This window comes from Moschus berezovskii, chromosome 2, assembly GCF_049115385.1.
Source record: "Moschus berezovskii isolate FMDL1 chromosome 2, NW_MosBer_1.0, whole genome shotgun sequence".
NCBI classification, from domain to species: Eukaryota; Metazoa; Chordata; class Mammalia; order Artiodactyla; family Moschidae; genus Moschus; species Moschus berezovskii.
Genome location: NC_142461.1, coordinates 45527153 through 45547475, shown reverse-complemented (window position 1 = coordinate 45547475; position 20323 = coordinate 45527153). Strand labels below are relative to the sequence as shown.

The following is a 20323-nucleotide window of genomic DNA, read 5'->3' as shown; positions in this document are numbered from 1 at the left end:
CTTTCCCGTCTTCAGAGGGTCTTCCTAACCCAGGGATTGAACGTCTCCTGTATTGCAGCCAGAATTTTTGCTGCTAAGCCACCAGGGAAGCCCAGTCCTCTATTAACATTTTTCTAATCTCTTGCTTGCACAAATGGTGCTGTAGGGAATAATATGTGTCATTTTGTGCAAGAGGCATAAATGTGTAGATCTGTGATATAAAATACCAAAGGTTACTGTGTCAAACAATATGTACATTTGTAACTTTTACAGCAGTTGCCATGTCACCTTCACTAAAGACTGTACCAATTTTACATTACACCAGCAATGGAGGAGAGTGTATGTAATCAAATTGCCCAGTCTTAGTGACCTTAACTTGCATTTCTCTTATTATGGGGTGAAGCTGAGCAGTAATTGTCATGTGCCGAGAATGACTTTTTTCCCCCCGATACAGTGTTTTTAAATTCTGGATTTTGTGTAACCACTAGGAATTTAATTTTTGGAGCTGTACGCTGCAGTTATTTAAACCAAGAAAAGCTGTAATTTAGAGATTAAGATTATAAACTCTGGAATTTTAGGTTTATATCTTTGACTTCACCACTTCCTAGCTGTGAGACCTCAGGCAACTTACCTAACCCTCATTATCACAACTTCTTTATCTACAGACCTTGAAGAACTTTGTGTATGTATTAAATCAGATAGCACAGTGATGACCTTTCATTTACTTTCATAAAGCACAGTACCTAGCACATAATAAGATCACAGGAATGTTGCCTATTATCAGTATGCATTTGTTCAGTAAATGGTATGCTTATAATTATATAAAAATAATAATTTTTATTAGTAATAGAAATGAAAGAAATAGGCTAAAGTATTGCAGTTAGGTAACTAGTGCTGAAGAATTATGGGTAATTTGTGTTATTTTAAGTATATTTTAATACCTAATTTTTTTGTAATAGGCATGTATTTTGTAATAGAAAAATATGGTATACTATTTTTAGAAAGGAAAAATGTTTTCAGGTTTATTGAGATATAACTGACATATAGCACTGTAAAGTTTAAGCCATACAACATAATGATGTGACATACGTGTAGCAAAGTGATCACCATGAGCTTAGTTAACATCCATTACTTCATAGTTACCAAGAAAATCATTTTTCCTTGTGATGAGATCTTCTAGGATCTGCTCTCAGCAACTTTCTAATACACCATACAGCAAGTGTTAGCTATAGCCACTGTGTTGTATATTATATACTCAGTACTCATTTATCTTGTAACTGGAAGTTTATACATTTTGACCACCTTCATCCAATTCCCCCTCTGCTAACCACAAATCTGATCTCTTCTTCTATGGGCTTTTTTCTTAGATTCCATGTGTGAGATCATACAGCATTTTTTTATCTTTGTTTGTCTGACTTTTTTCATTTGGCATGATATCCTCAAGGTCAATCCATGTTGTTGCAAATATGGCATTCACTATTGTTAAATGATTAACTATTTTATTAAAACCTCTTTCTTCTCTTTCCCATTACAGACAGAGAGTGCCTGGGCTGAAGAATACTCTGAAAAGAAGAAAGGGTCTCACAAACGTTCAGCATCGTGGGGCAGCACAGATCAGCTTAAGGAGGTCAGAAAAATGGTTCCAAGGAAGTGGGTGTGAAAATTTGATCCCTTGGTTGACTAGTTCCCAGAAGCTGTGAGCTGCAAAGTTTTGTCAGTTCCATTGTTTTTTAATTTCTTTCTTTTTTTTTGGGTGGCAGTTTTGTTTACTTGGGAAATAACACCAGAAAAACAGAAAGATTTTAATAGGGAAATATACGTGTAACATACCTGATTATGTGTTTTATTTTTTAATGAGAATCCATAGCTGTTAATATAATTAAATATCAAATGTATGAGATTGTAGTGATACAACAAATTCACTCTTATTATTTCTATATACAATGGTAAGTATTTTTGAGAGTCGGACATGACTGAGCGACTTCACTTTTCGTTTCATGCATTGGAAAAGGAAATGGCAGCCCACTCCAATGTTCTTGCCTGGAGAATCCCAGGGACAGGGGAGCCTGGTGGGCTGCCATCTATGGGGTCGCACAGAGTCAGACATGACTGAAACGACTTAGCAGCAGCAGCAGCAACCCAGTGTAACCAAGTTGATTATGGCCCTATGTTATGATTACCATTTTTTGGGTCTATAATTAGCACATTTGTGTTTTAAATATAATGTAGCCATAAAACAGAACAATTCAGTCAAGGAATAAAATTATGAATATTAATAATAATTAATAATCAGATTTTAATCAATATTATATTTGTTATTTAAAGATTGTATTTAAATGCATTTCATGGCTTGAATTGATTTTTAAATAATACTGTTTACTTTTTTGAAGCTGTTGAAGGTTAAGTATTTGATAAAGAAATCTAATTCTGAATAAAATGTGACTCACTATAAGGAAAATCAGAGAATAATTATAATTGTTTTTGAATTGTTTGTGAAAGCTGTAAGGTATAATTGCTAAAAGCTTCATTTGTTTAATACTTTTGGGAAGCTTAAAGGTGCATAACAGTGTTGGAACATAATTTTTTCTTTGAAAGAAACATATACATTTATACATATATAGATATGTGTATATATACATATAAATTTTTTAAAGTAAATCAGATTTTTGTGGTATGGTTTAAAAACTCAAAAGATATAATAGGGTTGAGTTTTATTGGTTATTATTAAGCAAGGATATGTTTTATGTGATGTGGAAGACACTCTAACGCACTTATTTTCCCCTTTTCAGATTGCAAAATTACGCCAGCAATTGCAGAGAAGTAAACACAGCAGTCGGCATCATCGAGATAAAGAAAGACAGTCTCCATTCCATGGCAACCATGCAGCTATTAATCAGAGTCAGGTAGGAGCACAAGATACCATAAAATCCAGAGAAGGGATATGTTGTTTTCCTGGTGTTATATTATTGCATAGGTAAATTTTATGATAAAGATGTTCAAAAGCATGTTTGAAACAGTGATTAAATACTGAATCACAGCCTTCATTAAAAAAAAAATACTAAGTTGACAAAAATGATATTTTCCTTTAGTGATATGACTTCTAGGAGATATAGCTAGTTACGTATTTTGATTTTTGTCTTTGTCAGTTTGGTATATTGGAGGCAGAATAATACAGATGAGCATTGGCTGTGGAACTAGAGCCTGGATAAGTAACCTGTTCAAAGTCTCAGTTTCCTCATGTGACAACAGAGGATGATCATGATACCTGGCATATGAAGTCTTTTACTAGAAAAGGTCTTTAACTGCTTTGATTTCTTAACTGAACCCTATGAACTGCTCTTGATTGCTCACCCAGGGAGCATTTCTCTTCATACTGAATTGAAATTGGATGGCATCCCTTGGCAAAGAGAGATCAAGAAAAATTTCCTGCTTCTTTTTTAGGTTGATAGCTTCTGATGATTGTCAAATATATGTGGATTGTTTTCAAGAGAAAGTATGGGTGAAAGTATATATATATTTTAAACTAACTAATTATGTCGTAAAATATTGATAGATGGGTCAAACTTGATTTCACACATTTATAACTTGAAGTTTGGCTTCCAGTAACTTTTTTCCATGTATAAGGCATTTTAATTATAAAATATGAATACACATTGACACATTTAAAAGCCTCAACCAAACTGCGTTTATATTTGGAGAAATGGAAAATGCAAAATTGACCAAGTAAGAAGTGAAAAATTTGAATAGACTATTGGAATATAAATATTCCATTCAATCACAAAAGGCCACAGACCCACCTGGTTTTACAGGTGAGTTTGCCAACCTTCTACTCCCTCTAATTCATCCATAGATAATTTAAATGTATTTCTAAGAGATAAATCCAGTTCTTATTTCCTATCCATATTTTTACTCCAAGTGGAATAGAAGTTAAGGTTGAGTTTTATTGAATTTTAATTGATGGATTTTAGCAGTTTATAACTTTCTGAAGTGATTTTTTTTAAGTTGTATTTAAATTAACAATTACAGTGGTAAAATTATCCAAAAACTTTTTTCCCCTGCAAGTTGAATTTGCTTAATAAAGACTATTGAAGTTCGCATGAACTTCATTTTTGTCTAAATGAAGGTGTCTCTTTGTGGAGGTGAGGACTAGAAAATATAGTAACTTGAAAAATAAATTGATGTGGCTTGACTTTTGTACACTTGACACACCAATCATCTTGACTACTTGACTTGCTTTATTGAGTGTTAAATCCAGTCAGAGATCAAGCACATGTGTATTATGATAGCTATGGCAGTAGTATTCAGAGTTAATTGAAACTTTAAGATTGTGAACGTGAAAATATTATTCAAGTCATGATTGTGGCTTTGTTTAGTGGATTCTCTCTCTAGAGGATAAAGGACCACTTTGAGATATGTGTGCTTTGAAGCCATTCCTCCATCCACGCAACATTTATCAAATATCTGCCATATGACTGGTATTGTAGTACTCATTAGGGGATGTAGTGATAAATGAAATATTGGGGCTTTCCCCCTACCAAATCTCAGATAATAAGTAAACAGTTACAGTATAATGAGTATGTTGATCAGGAACTGTTCAGAGTATTGTAGAAGGGGCATTTATCCTTGAATTGACAATGAGCCGTCTAGAAAGGCTTCTAGAGAAAGTGGTGTCTAAGTGATCCATGAAGGATAGGTAGAATTTAGCCAGTTTTGGGCTTCCCTTGTGGCTCAGCTGGTAAAGAATCTGCCTGCAATGTGGGAGACCTGGATTCTATCCCTGGGTTGGGACTATCCCCTGGAGAAGGGAAAGGCTACCCACTCCAGTATTCTGGCCTAGAGAATTCCATGGACTGTATAGTCCATAGTATCGCAAAGAGTCAGACAGGACTAGAGATTTTCACTTTCACTCTCTGGACGCAGAAGAAATCATGGCTCTAGGGAGGGGTGGTAGTAAGAGATTAGGTTAGTCAGAGCTAAAAGTCTTCATGTCTCAGTTGCTAAGAAATTTGGACTTTGTCCTTGAAGTACTGGAGAACTATTTTCTACAATGCAGGTGTTTGACAGGTGATCAGATATGCATTTTGACATGATCATTATGAGTTCAGAGTAGAGAATGAATTTGGTACAGGACAAGATTAGGGGCAGGAAAATCTATAAATAAATTTATAATCCATGTAAGAAATGATGGTGACCTAAAATAAGGTAGAAGCTATGGAACTGGAGAGAATGGATAAACCTGAGTGATATTTAGAAAGCAATAATTAATAGTTGAACTCTAGTAAGAACACTGTACTCAGCTTTTCTGTATTTAAGCATTTAATCTTCATCTTTGAGGTGGAGATTGTTACTACTCCAATTTACAGGCAAAGAATTAAGGCTCAGAGAGCTCATGTATATTGTTCAAGGTCATATGAGACAGAGCTGGGATTCTAATTCAAGCATTTTGACTTCAGAGTCTGAGCCTTTAAACTTTTTTAGCTTATGGTTGATGATATGGGAATGATGGACATATAGGAGTAAAAGGTAAGGTCAATTCTAGCTTTTAAACATAATTTAAGAAATATATCCACCTACATCACAGCATGTACAAAAGTAACTCAAAATGGATCAAAGACCTCAATATAAGAGCTAAAACTAAAAACTCTTAGATGAAAACATAGGCATAAATGTGATGTTTGATTAGGCAATGGTTTGTTAGATATGACACCAAAAGCACAATCTACAGTAGAAAAAGTGCAAAAATTGGAATTTATCATAATCAAAAACTTTAGTGCTTTAACGATAAGCTACAAAATAGGCAAAAGTATATACAAATCATATGAAACACTTGTATCTAAACTATATGAAGAACTCTTGAAACTCAATAATAAAAAGACAAGCAGTCCAATTTAAAAATGGACAAAGGATCTAAATAGAGAGTTCTCCAAGGAAGATGTGCAAATAGCCAATAGGTATGTGAAAAAGGTATTTATCATTATTTGTCTATAGGGAAATGAATACAAATTCCAGTGATATACTACTTCATACCCACTAGAACAGCTAAAACTCAAAAGACAAATAGCAAGTTTTAGAAAGAATGTTGAGAAATCGGAACCCTTATATATTGCTGATAGGTATGTAAAATACTGTCAGCACTGTATAAGCTGATAGGAATGTAAAACAGCCTAGTAGTTCCTCAAAAGGCTAAATAAACATAGAGTTACTGTATGACCCAGTGCTTCTTCTCCAAATTATATACTAAAGAGAGTTGAAAACATATGTTCATATAAAAACTTGTACACAAATGTTCATAGCAGCATGGCTCACAGTAGCCAAAATTTGGAACAACCCACTTGTCCTTCAACCAATGAATGGATAAATAAAATGCAGTATATATACAATATACAGTTCAGTTGCTCAGTTGTGTCCGACTCTTTGTGACCCCATGAACTGCAGCACACCAGGCTTCCCTGTCCATCACCAACTCCCGGAGTCTATCCAAACCCGTGTCCATTGAGTCGGTGATGCCATCCAATCATCTCATCCTGTCGTCCCCCTCTCCTCCTGCCCTCAATCTTTCCCTGCATCAGGGTTTTTTCAAATGAGTCAGCTCTTCACATCAGGTGGCCAAAGTATTGGAGTTTCTGCTTCAACATCAGTCCTTCCAATGAACACCCAGGACTGATCTCCTTTAGGATGGACTGGTTGGATCTCCTTGCCGTCCAAGGGACTCTCAAGAGTCTTCTCCAACACCACAGTTCAAAAGCATCAATTTTTCGGTGCTCAGCTTTCTTTATAGTCCAACTCTCACATCCATACATGACTACCATATGGAAAAATGACAGCCTTGACTAGACAGACCTTTGTTGACAAAGTAATGTCTCCGCTTTTTAATATGCTGTCTAGGTTAGTCATAACTTTCCTTCCAAGGAGTAAGTGTCTTTTAATTTCATGGCTGCAATCACCATCTCCAGTGATTTTGGAGCCCAAGAAAATAAAGTCTGACACTGTTTCCACTGTTTCTCCATCTATTTCCCATGAAGTGATGGGGCCAGATGCCATGATCTTTGTTTTCTGAATGTTGAGGTTTAAGCCAACTATTTCACTCTCCTCTTTCACTTTCAAGAGGCTGTTTAGTTCCTCTTTGCTTTCTACCATAAAGGTGGTGTCATCTGCATATCTGAGGTTATTGATATTTCTTCCGGAAATCTTGATTCCAGCTTGTGCTTCTTCCAGCCCAGCGTTTCTCATGATGTACTCTGCATATAAGTTAAATAAGCAGGGTGACAGTATACAGCCTTGACATAGTCCTTTTCCTATTTGGAACCAGTCTTTTGCTCCATGTCCACTTCTAACTGTTGCTTCCTGACCTGCATACAGGTTTCTCAAGAGGTAGGTCAGGTGGTTTGGTATTCCCATCTCCTTCAGAATTTTCCACAGTTTGTTGAGATCCATACAGTCAAAGACTTTGGTATGCGAAATATTTCAATAAAGCAGAAATAGATGATTTTTTGGAATTTTCTTGCTTTTTCGAGGATCCAGCGGATGTTGGCAATTTGATCTCTGATTCCTCTGCCTTTTCTAAAACCAGCTTGAACATCTGGAAGTTCACACTTCACGTATTGCTGAAGCCTGGCTTGGAGAATTTTGAATATTACTAGCATGTGAGATGAGTGCAATTGTGCCGTAGTTTGAGCATTCTTTGGCCTTGGGATGAAAACTGACCTTTTCCAGTCCTGTGGCCACTGCTGAGTTTTCCAAATTTGCTGGCATGTTTAGTGCAGCACTTTCACAGCATCATCTTTTAGGATTTGAAATAGCTCAACTGGAATTCCATCACCTCCACTAGCTTTTTTGTAGTGATACTTCCTAAGGCCCACTTGACTTCATATTCCAGAATGTCTGGCTCCAGGTAAGTGTGAGTGATCACACCATCATGATTATCTGGATCGTGAAGATCTTTTTTGTACAGTTCTTCTGTGTATTCTTGCCACCTCTTCTTAATATCTTCTGCTTCTGTTAGGTCCATACCATTTTTGACCTTTATTGAGCCCATATTACTCGGTCACAAAAAAGGAATGGAGTATTGATACATACTACCATATGGGTGAACCTTGGAAACGTTATGCTAAGTGAAAGAAGCCAGACACAAAGGAACACATGATTTCCCTCATATGAAATGTCCAGGAGAAGCAAACCCATAGAGACAGATTGTAGAATGGTGATTGCCTAAAGCTAAGAAAGTTGAGGGAAGATGGAGAATAATTGCTGATGTGTGAGGGACTTTTTTTTTAGTTTGATTCTAAGATTAATTGTGATAACAGTGGTACAATTCTGTTGAATTACTGTTCATAAGCAGAAGTTGTACACTTGAAATGAGTGAGTTGTATGATACTGTGAATTATTTTTCATTAAAATTCTATCAAAAAATATGTACTAACCAACATAAAAATGAATAGATAAAATGCAAATGTAATTGTCTGGAAATAATAGATTAGATGCTAACAAAGAACCCACAAGTAACCCAGGAGGTCTTATAACTGTAGAAGATGAGCACAGGTGCCCTGAGCTCAGATTGTTTAGCGTAAGATCTGAGTCATGCTGCTTGCTAGCTGTTTGAAGTTCCTTGGGTTCTCTGCATTAACAAACAACCTGTTTGTTGTGTTGTTCTGAGGATTAAATGGTGAGTGTGTGTGTGTGTGTTAGTCACTCAGTTATGTTTGACTCTTTGTGTTCCCATGAACTGTAGCTCTCCAGGCTCCTCTGTCCATGGAATTCTCCAGGCAAGAATACTGGAGTGGTTAGCCATTCCTTTCTCCAAGGAATCTTCCCAACCCAGGGATTGAACCAGAGTATCCTGCATTGTAGGCAGATTCTTTACCATCTGAGCCACCAGGGAAGCCCATTAAATGGTATTCAATTCAATCCAGTAGCTCAGTTGTGTTTGACTCTTTGTGATTCCATGGGCTGCAGCATGCCAGGCCTCCCTGTCCATCACCAACTCCCAGAGCCTGCTCAAACTCATGTTCATCGAGTCGGTGATGCCATCCAACCATCTCATCCTCTGTCGGCCCCTTCTCCTCCTGCCTTCAGCCTTTCTCAGCATCAGGGTCTTTTCCAATGAGTCAGGTCTTCACATCAAGTGGTCAGACTATTAAAGCTTCAGCATCAGTCCTTTCAATGAATATTCAGGACTGATTTCCTTTACAATTGACTGGTTTGATCTTTCAGTCCACAGGACTCTCAAAAGGGTCTTCTCCAACACCACAGTTCTTTATGGTATAGAGTATTATAAAACAGTTAATGTAATTCTTGGCACAGAATAACTGCTCAATAAATCTTAGGTTGCTTCCAGTTGTATTTTTCTGTAGACTTCTCTGCCAATTCATATTGAACTTATTTTCTAAAACTTTAATTATCATAAAAATATTTACAAGCTTATTACAAAAAACTTTAGAAACTAAAGTCAAATAGAAAAATTATTTCTCTATACTGTACATTTTAAACTTATACAATGTGGTATGTCAATTATCTCAATAAAACTGGAAGAAAAACTAAAAATAAGAAATATTAGACCTCAATCTGTTACTTTTTAAAAAAATCAAATAGGAAAAAAACTCATCTAGAGTTTCACTCTCTAAAGACAGCTATTCCTTAAATTCTTTTTCCTTTTTCATTCCTTATGGAGATCATACCATATATTAGACTATGTATTTTTAAAAATTTATTTAGTGTGGAAAAATGTTCGTTATTCAGAGGGCTTCAGAAACATTTTTAACGTTCCAGAGTCTATAGAGCAGTTTTCTAATTTTGGTCATTTAGTTGGGTCCAGTTACTGTGTGCTTAAAGCTTTTTGCTACATTGTACTTTTCTAGGGGTAGGAAAATAACTTTCCATTGTTTGGTTAATAAGTTTAAATATCTGGGGTCTCTTTGACTTTCCTCTTCATAGGCTCTCCAAGTTACTACAGTTTTTTTTGTTTGTTTGTTTGGAGTTCATGATATGTAGATGATTATTTTTGGAGGGGGGCGGTGTTCCAGCTTTTATCTTTGCCCCTTTACACAAAACAAAACAGAAGAAATGATATAGGATTAAAACTGCAAAAGGAGTTAATTGGTGGAACACATTCATAAAAAGCCAGATAGGAAGACAAGCTTATTTATAATGAGGGACCCAGTGCTCTGTGACCACAGAGAAGGATGGGAGGTGGGAGGCAGGTTCAACAGGGAGGTGACATTTGTCTGCCTATGGCTGATGCATGTTGATGTGTGGCAGAAACCAGCACAATATTGTAAAGCAGTTATTCTCCAATTAAAAATAAAAAAGGAGACATATGTAAATGACAGTAGTTTGTAGTTTTTATAAAAGACATTAAAAAAGAAAAGTCAAATACATGTTACTGTTTGTAGCACACTGTTTACATCAATATTAAAGGAGAGGAAACATTAAGCTAGGGATAGATAAACCACATGGTCCAGGTCTTTAAGAATATTATTGGGAAATTCCTTTAGCACCCCTTAATGATCAAGGACCGTATTGTTTTGATAATGGATAGTCTGTAACCACTGGCTAACACAAGATCTTTTTCTTGGGCTTGCAGTGGATTTTTTACAGTTAGAAAAGAATTCTCACATACTTTTGAGTGATTCTTTCCCTGGAAATTCAGGAGGGGGAACTATTTATTATGAAGAATAAATGCTGCCATGTTTCTTAGGAGAGAGAAACTTTTCACATGTCATTGGTTTCCAAAATTGACAAAACTCTTGGATATTTAGGATATCATTTTTAAGGAGTATTTCAAGAAATACTGTCATTAGAAGATGTGGCCAAGAATTCGAGTCAGTTCTGGTGAGGTGGATGAACTTAGAACCTGTTATATGGAGTGAAGTAAGTCAGAAAAAATAAATCAAATATTAACATATATTAACACATATGTATGGAATCTAGAAAAATGGTACTGATGAACCTATTTGCAGTGCAGGAATAGAGACATAGACATAGGGAACAGACTTGTGGACACTGCAGGGGAAAGAGAGGGATGAATTGAGAGAGCAGCATTGACACATGTGCATTATCGTATGTAAAATGGATAGTCGGTGGGAATTTGCTGTATGATGCAGGGAGCTTAACCTGGTGCTCTGTGACAGCTTAGAGAGGTGGGAGGTGGGAGGGAGGTTCAAGAGGTGGGGGGGACATACGTTTCAGTTCAGTTCAGTCGCTCAGTCGTGTCCGACTCTTTGCGACCCCATGAATCACAGCACGCCAGGCCTCCCTGTCCATCACCAACTCCTGGAGTTCACTCAAACTCATGTCCAACGAGTTGGTGATGCCATCCAACCATCTCATCCTCTGTCGTCCCCTTCTCCTCCCACCCCCAATCCCTCCCAGCATTAGAGTCTTTTCCAGTGAGTCAACTCATCGCACGAGGTGGCCAAAGTATTAGAGTTTCAGAATACTGGTGGTTAATTCATGTTGATGTATGGCAGAAACCAACACATTGTAAAACAACTATCCTCCAGTTAAAAATTTAAAAAAATTTTTTTCAAAAAGATGTAGTTAACACATTTCAGAATTGTTTGATGATTAGAGTCAGATGTTAGTAACAGAAGAGCTGGAGATGCAGCATAAACTAATTTAAGAGTGCAAATTTTAAAACCATGCAGGTATTTCTGGCTGTGATAGGCTCAAACAAGAAAGCCCTCCCATAGGATTTTCTTACTGCTTCATCTGGACTGGGGACACAGTAGTTTTGTAATAGCTTAGGAGGGTTTGAGAGCAAAGGGATCATGAGAAAGAAAAGGGGGGAAAAAAAAACCTATTTTCATCTGAGAAGTGAGAGGAGCACTGCACTTTAAAGAGAAAATTGCTTCTCGGCACTGTCCAGGACATGATTGCTGTTCTTGAAAGTTTCAAGATTTTGCCACTGAGAAATCAAAACAGTAGGTGCTTCAGCTGTGATCTTCATTAGAGAGTATAGCTGTAGCTTAGAAGAGCTAAGAGGGGGATACACATGAGAGGACACTGATCTCTCGAGGACAGAAATAAAGTGATGCTGATGGGACAGGAGGAATCAAGGTCACGTGGAGCCCCGTACAAAAGCCCCTATGATGGGAAAGTGTTTTTTTCCCCAGTGCTTTCTAATTTTTAAAAAAATCCATTCTAAACCTCAGTTGTGACCACCGTTTTGTTGTATTAGGGTTTCTGGCTCATCCTTCTCTCCTAGATTTCTGTTGAATTGCTGAACAGACCTTTTTCTGTCCTACACAGTTTTTTTCCTTTGAAAATTTAGCTCTCTTTATCTTTTTCTCTGCTCAGCTACTACTTCAGGAGGTATTCTTCCCACCTTTCCTGAGTCTGCTTGTCTTGCCACAATTTTATCCCCATGCTTTGAAACAGATATATAAGTTATAGTGTAGATTGGACTCTAATGAAGCTTCGGGGTTAGCCAAACCCTCTCTTGGAATTCTTTTTTGGTTAATCCACAGCTTTTATGCAGTTTGATCTTTAAGCTGTAATGTAATATATAGATAGATGGAGAATATAAATAGCAAAAAGAAAACTTTAAAGCCTTGATCCACCTAATTGAAATCTTGAGTGGAAAACATTCTCATTTGAAGAGAAAGAATCAAGAACTGAGAAAAATAAGAGATCCTTGTTGTTTCCAAAGGTCAAATCTTAGGGGAGAGAGATTTTTCCTTAATAATGGAAGGATTTTTAACCTTTCAGAGCTGTCTAAGGATACCTCTCAGTTAATATGATAACCCACTTGTATTAGAAATACACGTTTTATTACAGAAAGCTATGTAGATGTGGGAAAAATAAATTATATATACACACACAAAATTCCTTAAGAACCCTTGAAATAAAGCATAAAAGTTAAAGTATAATCATTTTTAAAAATATTTTAGAGCATAGTTTATGTAAGGAATAAAATCAAAGTCCTATTACTTTTTATTTCTGGAATAATAACAGTATGTTTAATGAAGAAAATCTTTCCCAGACAGCTTGGGTAGATTATTTTTCTTCTAATCATATAACTAGTTGCTAGTTAAATGAATTACCGTTGAACCTTTGCTTCATTTACCTAAAATGGTGTGTTGACCTTAGGAAAGTGGCCATTTTCTTTTTTTCCCTTCTTTTCTTTTGCTTTAAATTAAACTATCAACACTTGCCGCTATTTTAGATTACATTTGAGAAGAACTTCTTACCAATTATGTAGGATATGACTTCTGTAGCTGCCTGGAAAGGCAGTAACAAGATGTCCAGTTAGTTATTACACTGGTGGGTTCCTGTTATGTGCATTTCTCAACATGACACCCAGCAGACTTAAGCTTTCTGTTCTTAGAAGACTTACTAACAGATCCTTATAGTTCCAAAATCCAGAAAGGTCAACATTTTGCAGAAACCTTGACAGATCATTTTCCCCTTCTAGTCTTCTCCTTCCTCATTTCTATAACGTTAGCTACAAACCAGATGCAGCCTGAAAATGGCATCCAAAGCAAGCCATTATTCATGTTGTTTTGTGACTTTTAGGAGAGAAAATTAAGTTTAGAATTGAGTGCCTTTCACTCAATATAAACAATAAAATCAAAGTTCTGTCTGATAACTCCTGAAATCTTAGTCTGTAGCAGCTCTCTATTACCTTATTATTTTTTGGCAGAGGAAGAATCCAAGCACAGGAAAGATGCCTGCCTGACAAAAATGCTCTGACACGCTCTCCTCTGCAGACTAGTGAGCTCTGGGTTTCTTTTAACGCATAGGTGCTTCAGTCCAAATCAGTTTCCTTTCGTCCCTTCACTAGTTTTTTGTTTTCTCTTGCCACCACTTTGAAAAAGGTTTCTTTCCTCCCTTGACCTGTCATGAACCAAACCATATTCTTAGCTTCATTCTCCCACTCTTATCCCAGGAGTAAGTACATATCTAATTGGAGAGAGTTTCTTTTTTTTTTAAGCCTGCTTTAGATTATTCTTTGGGATATTATTCTGTTGCTAAGGAAACAAGAGGGTGAGAATAGGTTAAAAAAAGAAAAAAGTACCCTTCAAGGTGTTAGTGACAGGTCTTGGGGATATAAAAAACTGATGGGAAATAGCCAGTTTCAGTGACTGTCTTAGGCATTGTTTTGCTTTAGTAGGAAAGTGAAGACCTTGGGGTGAGAGTAGGGCGGAGGGTGGAGAATGCAAGTTCTTAGAAGAATGGAGGGGAGGGCTCTGGTGTTTACTTTCCTCTTCCTGTCCCGTCTTATCACAGTCCTGTCAAAGGGTGAACCAGGGCTGGACTGCTGCTGAGGCTTTCGGGAAGTGCGGGAAGTTACTGGCTTTGTAGCACTAAGACGGAAGGATTGAAGAATAGGGGATCTGAAACCTCCCTGAAAGAGAGGTTTCTCAAAGAGACCTCCCTCAATGAAGGATGAATTAATCACATTTCTTGACCAGACAGCAGGACAATACAAGATGACCTTCTGGCACACTGTTGCTATGAACTTTGGCAGATACCTTGCAATTCTTGTTTCATAATTTATTTTGAGTATCTTGTCAGGAAACCAAGTGATATCCTGTAATATAATCAGTTATTTCTTTTCAAAACTAATACTATGCCAATGGGAACTTTTTTTTAACTAGAGATAGGCTTTGAAACAAAACATTAAAATAATTGCAGTGGAAGTATAAATAAATTTTACAGGGAAGTTACTCTATCATTTTTTGCTACTGTATATGGACTTTGGAAGTGATTTTGTTTTTCCTACCAAATTTTTTTCTTTTTGATAAATTACTTTTTGTTGTTTATTTTCTGGAATATAGATAATTATGGCACTGGAGGACTTCAAAGTTATGTTCTGAAATCTGAACTCCTATAATCATAAAAGAATGTCTGAGGTTAAGATTCTTTTAGTGTTTTCCTTTATCCCTCTTCTCTTTACAGTCCCTCATAGATGTGAATTAATTTCTGAATTTTCTACCTTGATTGTCTGGGATTTTTGCTTTAAATTATATTTCATGTATACCAAGGAGCAGGTTTTGTTATTCATACTTTTTGTGAGGTCTATAAATTTTGATTTTAGAGTTACCCAGATCAAATGGAAGTATGCTTCCATCTAGAGAATGGTAAAGGTAGTAGTAAATGTTTCTTCTCCCTCCACCACTTTTTCTTAAGGCTCCTGTTCCAAAGAGTGCACTTATTCCAGTAATTCCCATCACCAAATCAACAGGCTCCCGGTTCCGGAATAGTGTGGAAGGATTGAATCAGGAGATTGAAATTATAATTAAAGAGACCGGGGAAAAGGAAGAGCAACTTATAGTAAGTAATCTTGTGTCTTAAAATCAGCCTTATACGTTAATTCTTCTAATTATTTTGGTTTTCATATTTACATGTTTCTTCTTGTTGAGAATAAAAATTTATCTATTTTGAAAAACCCTGACCTTTGCAAGTGAATGACAATTTTTATTTCTTTGCATCTCATAGAGACAACTGATAGGACTTAAATTAGGGTCCTTGAACAGAAATTATTTTTTGCTTTTCTGTATTTAAAAATCACAGATATGCTTCTCGTTGTCTGTAACTCCATTTAACAAAAGTTCAGCTTACTAGTTTGTTGGTGGTGGCCTGGAATATTTTCTGAGTATGAATATACATCTTACTGTTTGTCAGTTACTGTTTGGTTGACTGTATCATCATGAAGCACAGGTCTGCTTACCTATAACATACATAGAATGTGTATTCTATTAACTGTGACATACAAAAGTATGGTTTATATGTAAGACAGAAAATTTCCTGTTTATATTTAAAAGCATGTCACAGTATACTGAAGCTTTCATTCTTCAGTGAAAGAGGAATTGGGGAGTTTAAAGTAGTATTTTATTGACGCCTGAGATTCTCTCCCTTAAGATCAAAGGTTGGTTTAGCTTAGAGAAAACACCACTGCCCACACCCTACCCTCCTCCACTGCATGATGGTGAAACTTCCACTGATGTATAATAAAGGTAAACGCAGCAAAGGTGTGCGGGGAGCTGGTTTCCCTGCTAAGTGAGTCACACAAGCCTTCCTCTGAACATTCTCCTTGATTTCCCCCTATAATTAGCACTGCTGTGATTAACCATTCTCTCATTTAGGAAGGCTTCTTTGAGAACACTGTTTGAGGAGGAGGTGAGCCAGGGGGAGAGGGCGGCAGGGGCTGTCATAAGGTATCACTAGTTCATACAGTGCATGCACAGCCTTTTCTTCTCATGCGGAACCTAGAGTTACACCTAGGTTTCTCCTCTTTTATAATGGTGTGTCTTGATCATTTTGAAAATAACAGTTAGCACGTGATAAGTAATTTAGCATTGTTTCATCCTTCAGCGAGCACTGACCGCTCATGTGCCAGACCCCAGGGAGTTCAGAGGCTCTGCTCTGCTCTGCCACTCCATGTCCAGCGGCAGGGGAGGGCGGGCGATGAGACAGGAATGGCTGTCCCCACAGCCAACACAGAGGCTTCTCTCTCTATCATGAGGCCCGATAAGGAGAGGGTTTCTGACTTTTGAGTCTTCTGCAACAACAGGGGAAGGTTGAACCTTGGGTGCCTTTCTAGGGGAATTTCAAAATCAGTGGCAAAAACACATACATTTAAAACATTTTTGTAACAGCCCCAAGACATCCCAGATGGCCACCGTGCGCCTCCGCCCCTTGCTCAGAGAAGCAGCAGCACACGCAGCACCGACACACAGACGCCCGGTGGGGCCGAGCGGGGGAGCAACAACAGCAGCCGCTCCCAGTCTGTGTCCCCCACATCCTTCCTCACCATCTCCAACGAGGGGAGCGAGGAGAGCCCGTGTTCGGCTGATGACCTGCTCGTCGATCCCAGGGATAAAGGTACAACACAGGAGGAGCTTGCTGCCATGGGATAAGTGACGCCACCGCTGTATCCTGCTTTCTGTTCGTTTTCTAGCAGAACACATACACTAAGGGCCACTAAGATCATGACTTTGAGATGTGTTCAAAATACAGATTTTAAAGAATTGTTGTACAGAACCGTAGGATTTACTGTGGTACTCAGGTGATGGTCAAGTTGGCTGGGTTTACAGGCTTTTGTTTATACACTTTTTTTTTTTTTTGCACTTACTAATACAAGCTCCTTAATAGTGAGTAACATTGTTTTTTGGAGAAGGCAATGGCAAGCCACTCCAGTACTCTTGCCTGGAAAATCCCATGGACGGAGAAGCCTGGTAGGCTGCAGTCCATGGGGTCGCTACGAGTCGGACATGACTGAGCGACTTCACTTTCACTTTTCACTTTCACACATTGGAGAAGGAAATGGCAACCCACTCCAGTGTTCTTGCCTGGAGAATCCCAGGGATGGGGGAGCCTGGTGGGCTTCCGTCTATGGGGTCACACAGAGTCGGACACGACTGAAGTGACTTAGCAGCAGCAACATTGTTTTTGCTATAATTGAGATAAACATTTGTCCTGAAAAGCATTTGTTTTCTGTTACTTAGTTGTCATGTTTTTACTATCTTACTACTTTTTAATTGAATGTGAAGTCTTCACGTTAGTGTGTATCAGGATCTATATTTGTGATATTTCTAATAAGAATTAAGCTGACTTACATCCGGGCAAGATGAGTATTCCAGGCAAGCCTGCAGTAAAAGGGGAGGTGGGATACTCATAGTATTAAACCACTTGCATGATTCAGAAAGTAATTGGAGACATAGCACTTTGAATATTAATTACTAATAATGTTTTACTTTTAAAACAAATACGATCTTTCATCTATCTTTATCAAGGCAATCTTTTCTTAGCCTAAATTCTAGTTATTACTGCATGAGCTTGAGAAAAATGATAAGATAAATTCTATGGTTCAGTTCAGTAGTCATTTATTTAGAACCTCCTACTTGCAATGTGTTGATTGTCCTAAAATGTTCTACATCTGATGACAGCTGGTCATTAGTGCCAGTCATCTGAAGTACTGAGACTATAGCAAGTGCAACAGACCTAAGGTTTACTGAAGACGTCACTTCAGACTATGGGCAATTGTAAAATCATACTATTTGGGCCCTTTTTTGTCATCTACAAGGTTAAATAAAACATGGCTATACCCTAGACCAGTTATTAATAAATCACACCCCCTGGGGGCAGGACACAGGCACCAGCAGTTTTTGGTGCTCCCAGGCAATTCACATGCACAGAATTTTGACACCACTGAATTAAATCCTTTGATTGGGCCTGTGTTTCTTGTCAGGAGTTGACATAATTACTTCTGATACTTGCTGTAAGGATTAAAAGAGAGAGTGAATGAAGCTCGAGTACTTAAGCTCAATCAGATGTACCTGCCCCACCCAACCCACCCCCAGACTAACCATAGCTATTAAAATCTGCCCCTTGATTTTCCATACTTTCTACTTTTACTTCAGCAGCATATAGGAACTCTGTAAGTTTTGTGTCCTGCTATATTTGACTTAGTCACTAGGAGACTAGTGACTGGTTAACTTCTCTGATTTCTTTTGTAAGAAAGGGCTACTGTCAGCAAGGAGTTGTAGTTTAGTTGACACAGACTGTACATTTAGAACACATAGGTTACATATCAAGAATTCTAAGTTAATGTGGTAGAAACTGAGGACATCAGCACTGAACAGAATCACCAGAGTAAAGAAGTATTCCCTTGGGTAGGGTTAATTTAGAAAGATAACAAAAACTTTGAGCCAGACTTTGAAGGAGGTTTTGGAAAATGAGCAGAGAAGAACCTCTTAGGTATAGAGAAGTTTGTAGGCAGAAGAAAGTCTCTGCCATACACTGTGCATAGACTGTGACTACCTGGAGCAGAGATTGCAACCAGAGGAGTAGAGAAATCCATTGAGAGATTCTGAGGGGCAGCCACGAGTGAATGATAAAACACCAGTGAGGAACCATTTTAGTTATTTGTCTTGGGATGAATGGAGGTGGCATTTGAGCCCATGTGCTGTGTATAGAATAGAAATAAGCAGCAGCATACCGCAGTATTCAGTGCTGAGGACTAAGTTATACAGGCCTAGGCTGTGGTAATTGTAAGTAGAAAGGAAAATCTCTGGTTTATGCATTGTTTTAACAAACAAAACAAACAATTATGTCTTTTTTACCAGGAATTGTGTTAGATATTGGGGTAATGTGGATAAGTAAAGCCTTGTTCCTATCCTCAAGTAGTAGCTCATGGTGCGGGGGAGGCCAGGAGCAATCAAATACAGTAGGACTATGCACACATGTGCTAGTATTTCTTAGTAATCCAGCATATCGTTTCTTGCAGAGAATGGGAACAACTCTCCTTTGCCCAAATATGCAACCTCACCAAAACCTAACAACAGTTACATGTTCAAAAGGGAACCTCCTGAGGGCTGTGAGAGGGTCAAAGTCTTTGAGGAATGCTCGTAAGTATCCCCCCCATCCCTCCCCCACCCCCAGCTTTTATTATGAGAAGTATTAAAAGAATTTCAAACAGACTGAAGAACAGTACAGTGACCACCCGTATATCCAACACTAGATCCTATGGTTAACCTTTTGCTTTGTCTCTTTGTGTTTTGGTATTAGTTTTTATAGAACTGTTTGAAAGTAACTTGTAGTCATGACATTTAACCTTGAATACAGTTTAATACTTATTTCCTAAAAGTAACCACTCCTACATAACCACAGTACCATTGTCACACCAGAGAAAATTACAATTATGCTTAACATCAACTAGCATCCAGTTATTATTCACATTTCCTCAGTCGTCCCCAGCATATCACCCGTGGTTATTTTTGAACCTGTAAACAGTCAGTGCCACACATTGAATTTAGCAGTGTATTTATTCAAGAGAGACCACAGATCTCAATGCAGGGTGGGTTTCCTCCTTTCAGGGATCAAATTCCCTTCAGTTTTTAGTCTCCAGTTCTTTAAACAATTAAAATATTTTCCTGCCGACATGGGGAAGAGAATTCTATTACTTTGCAGAAACATGTTGCTTTGAAGAAGCAGAACTTTAAACAGTATCTGGAACTCTTGGTATGCGATCTTCTGTACTCATGTATTTCTGTTGGCTTTTATTCTAGTCAGGGACTCTTAATTTTGGACTCAGAATCTGCTTAGAAGGTACTGCCACCATGGCCTATTTTCAGCAGCCATGGCCCCTTGCCTTGTAAGTGATGGCTACAGGGTTGTAGGTATGTATGACGCTGAGCAAATTAGGTGACAAACATTATTTGAAGAGAGAATGATGGTACATATATAAATCTCACTTTTCAATCTCGTTGCAAGACTAAGAGACACCTTCTGGCTTTTTCTCACTGTGAAACTAAAAATACAGTGTGGAGATTGTCCAGCCTTGTTTGGTTTACATAACTTCTTTGTTCCATCATGAGTATCTTAGAATCGTTCTGAAACATGG

General features: G+C 37.7%; 1 protein-coding gene across 1 annotated transcript in view; it reads left to right on the top strand.

Moving 5' to 3' along the window:
- FAM117B (family with sequence similarity 117 member B) overlaps positions 1-20323 on the top strand; it is a 70698-nt gene that overhangs the window by 40342 nt on the left and 10033 nt on the right. The window contains exons 3-7 of the mRNA XM_055397764.2: positions 1514-1606; positions 2769-2882; positions 15109-15252; positions 16578-16803; positions 19208-19328. Coding sequence (XP_055253739.1) covers positions 1514-1606; positions 2769-2882; positions 15109-15252; positions 16578-16803; positions 19208-19328 — 698 coding nt within the window. The remainder of the gene's footprint in view (positions 1-1513; positions 1607-2768; positions 2883-15108; positions 15253-16577; positions 16804-19207; positions 19329-20323) is intronic.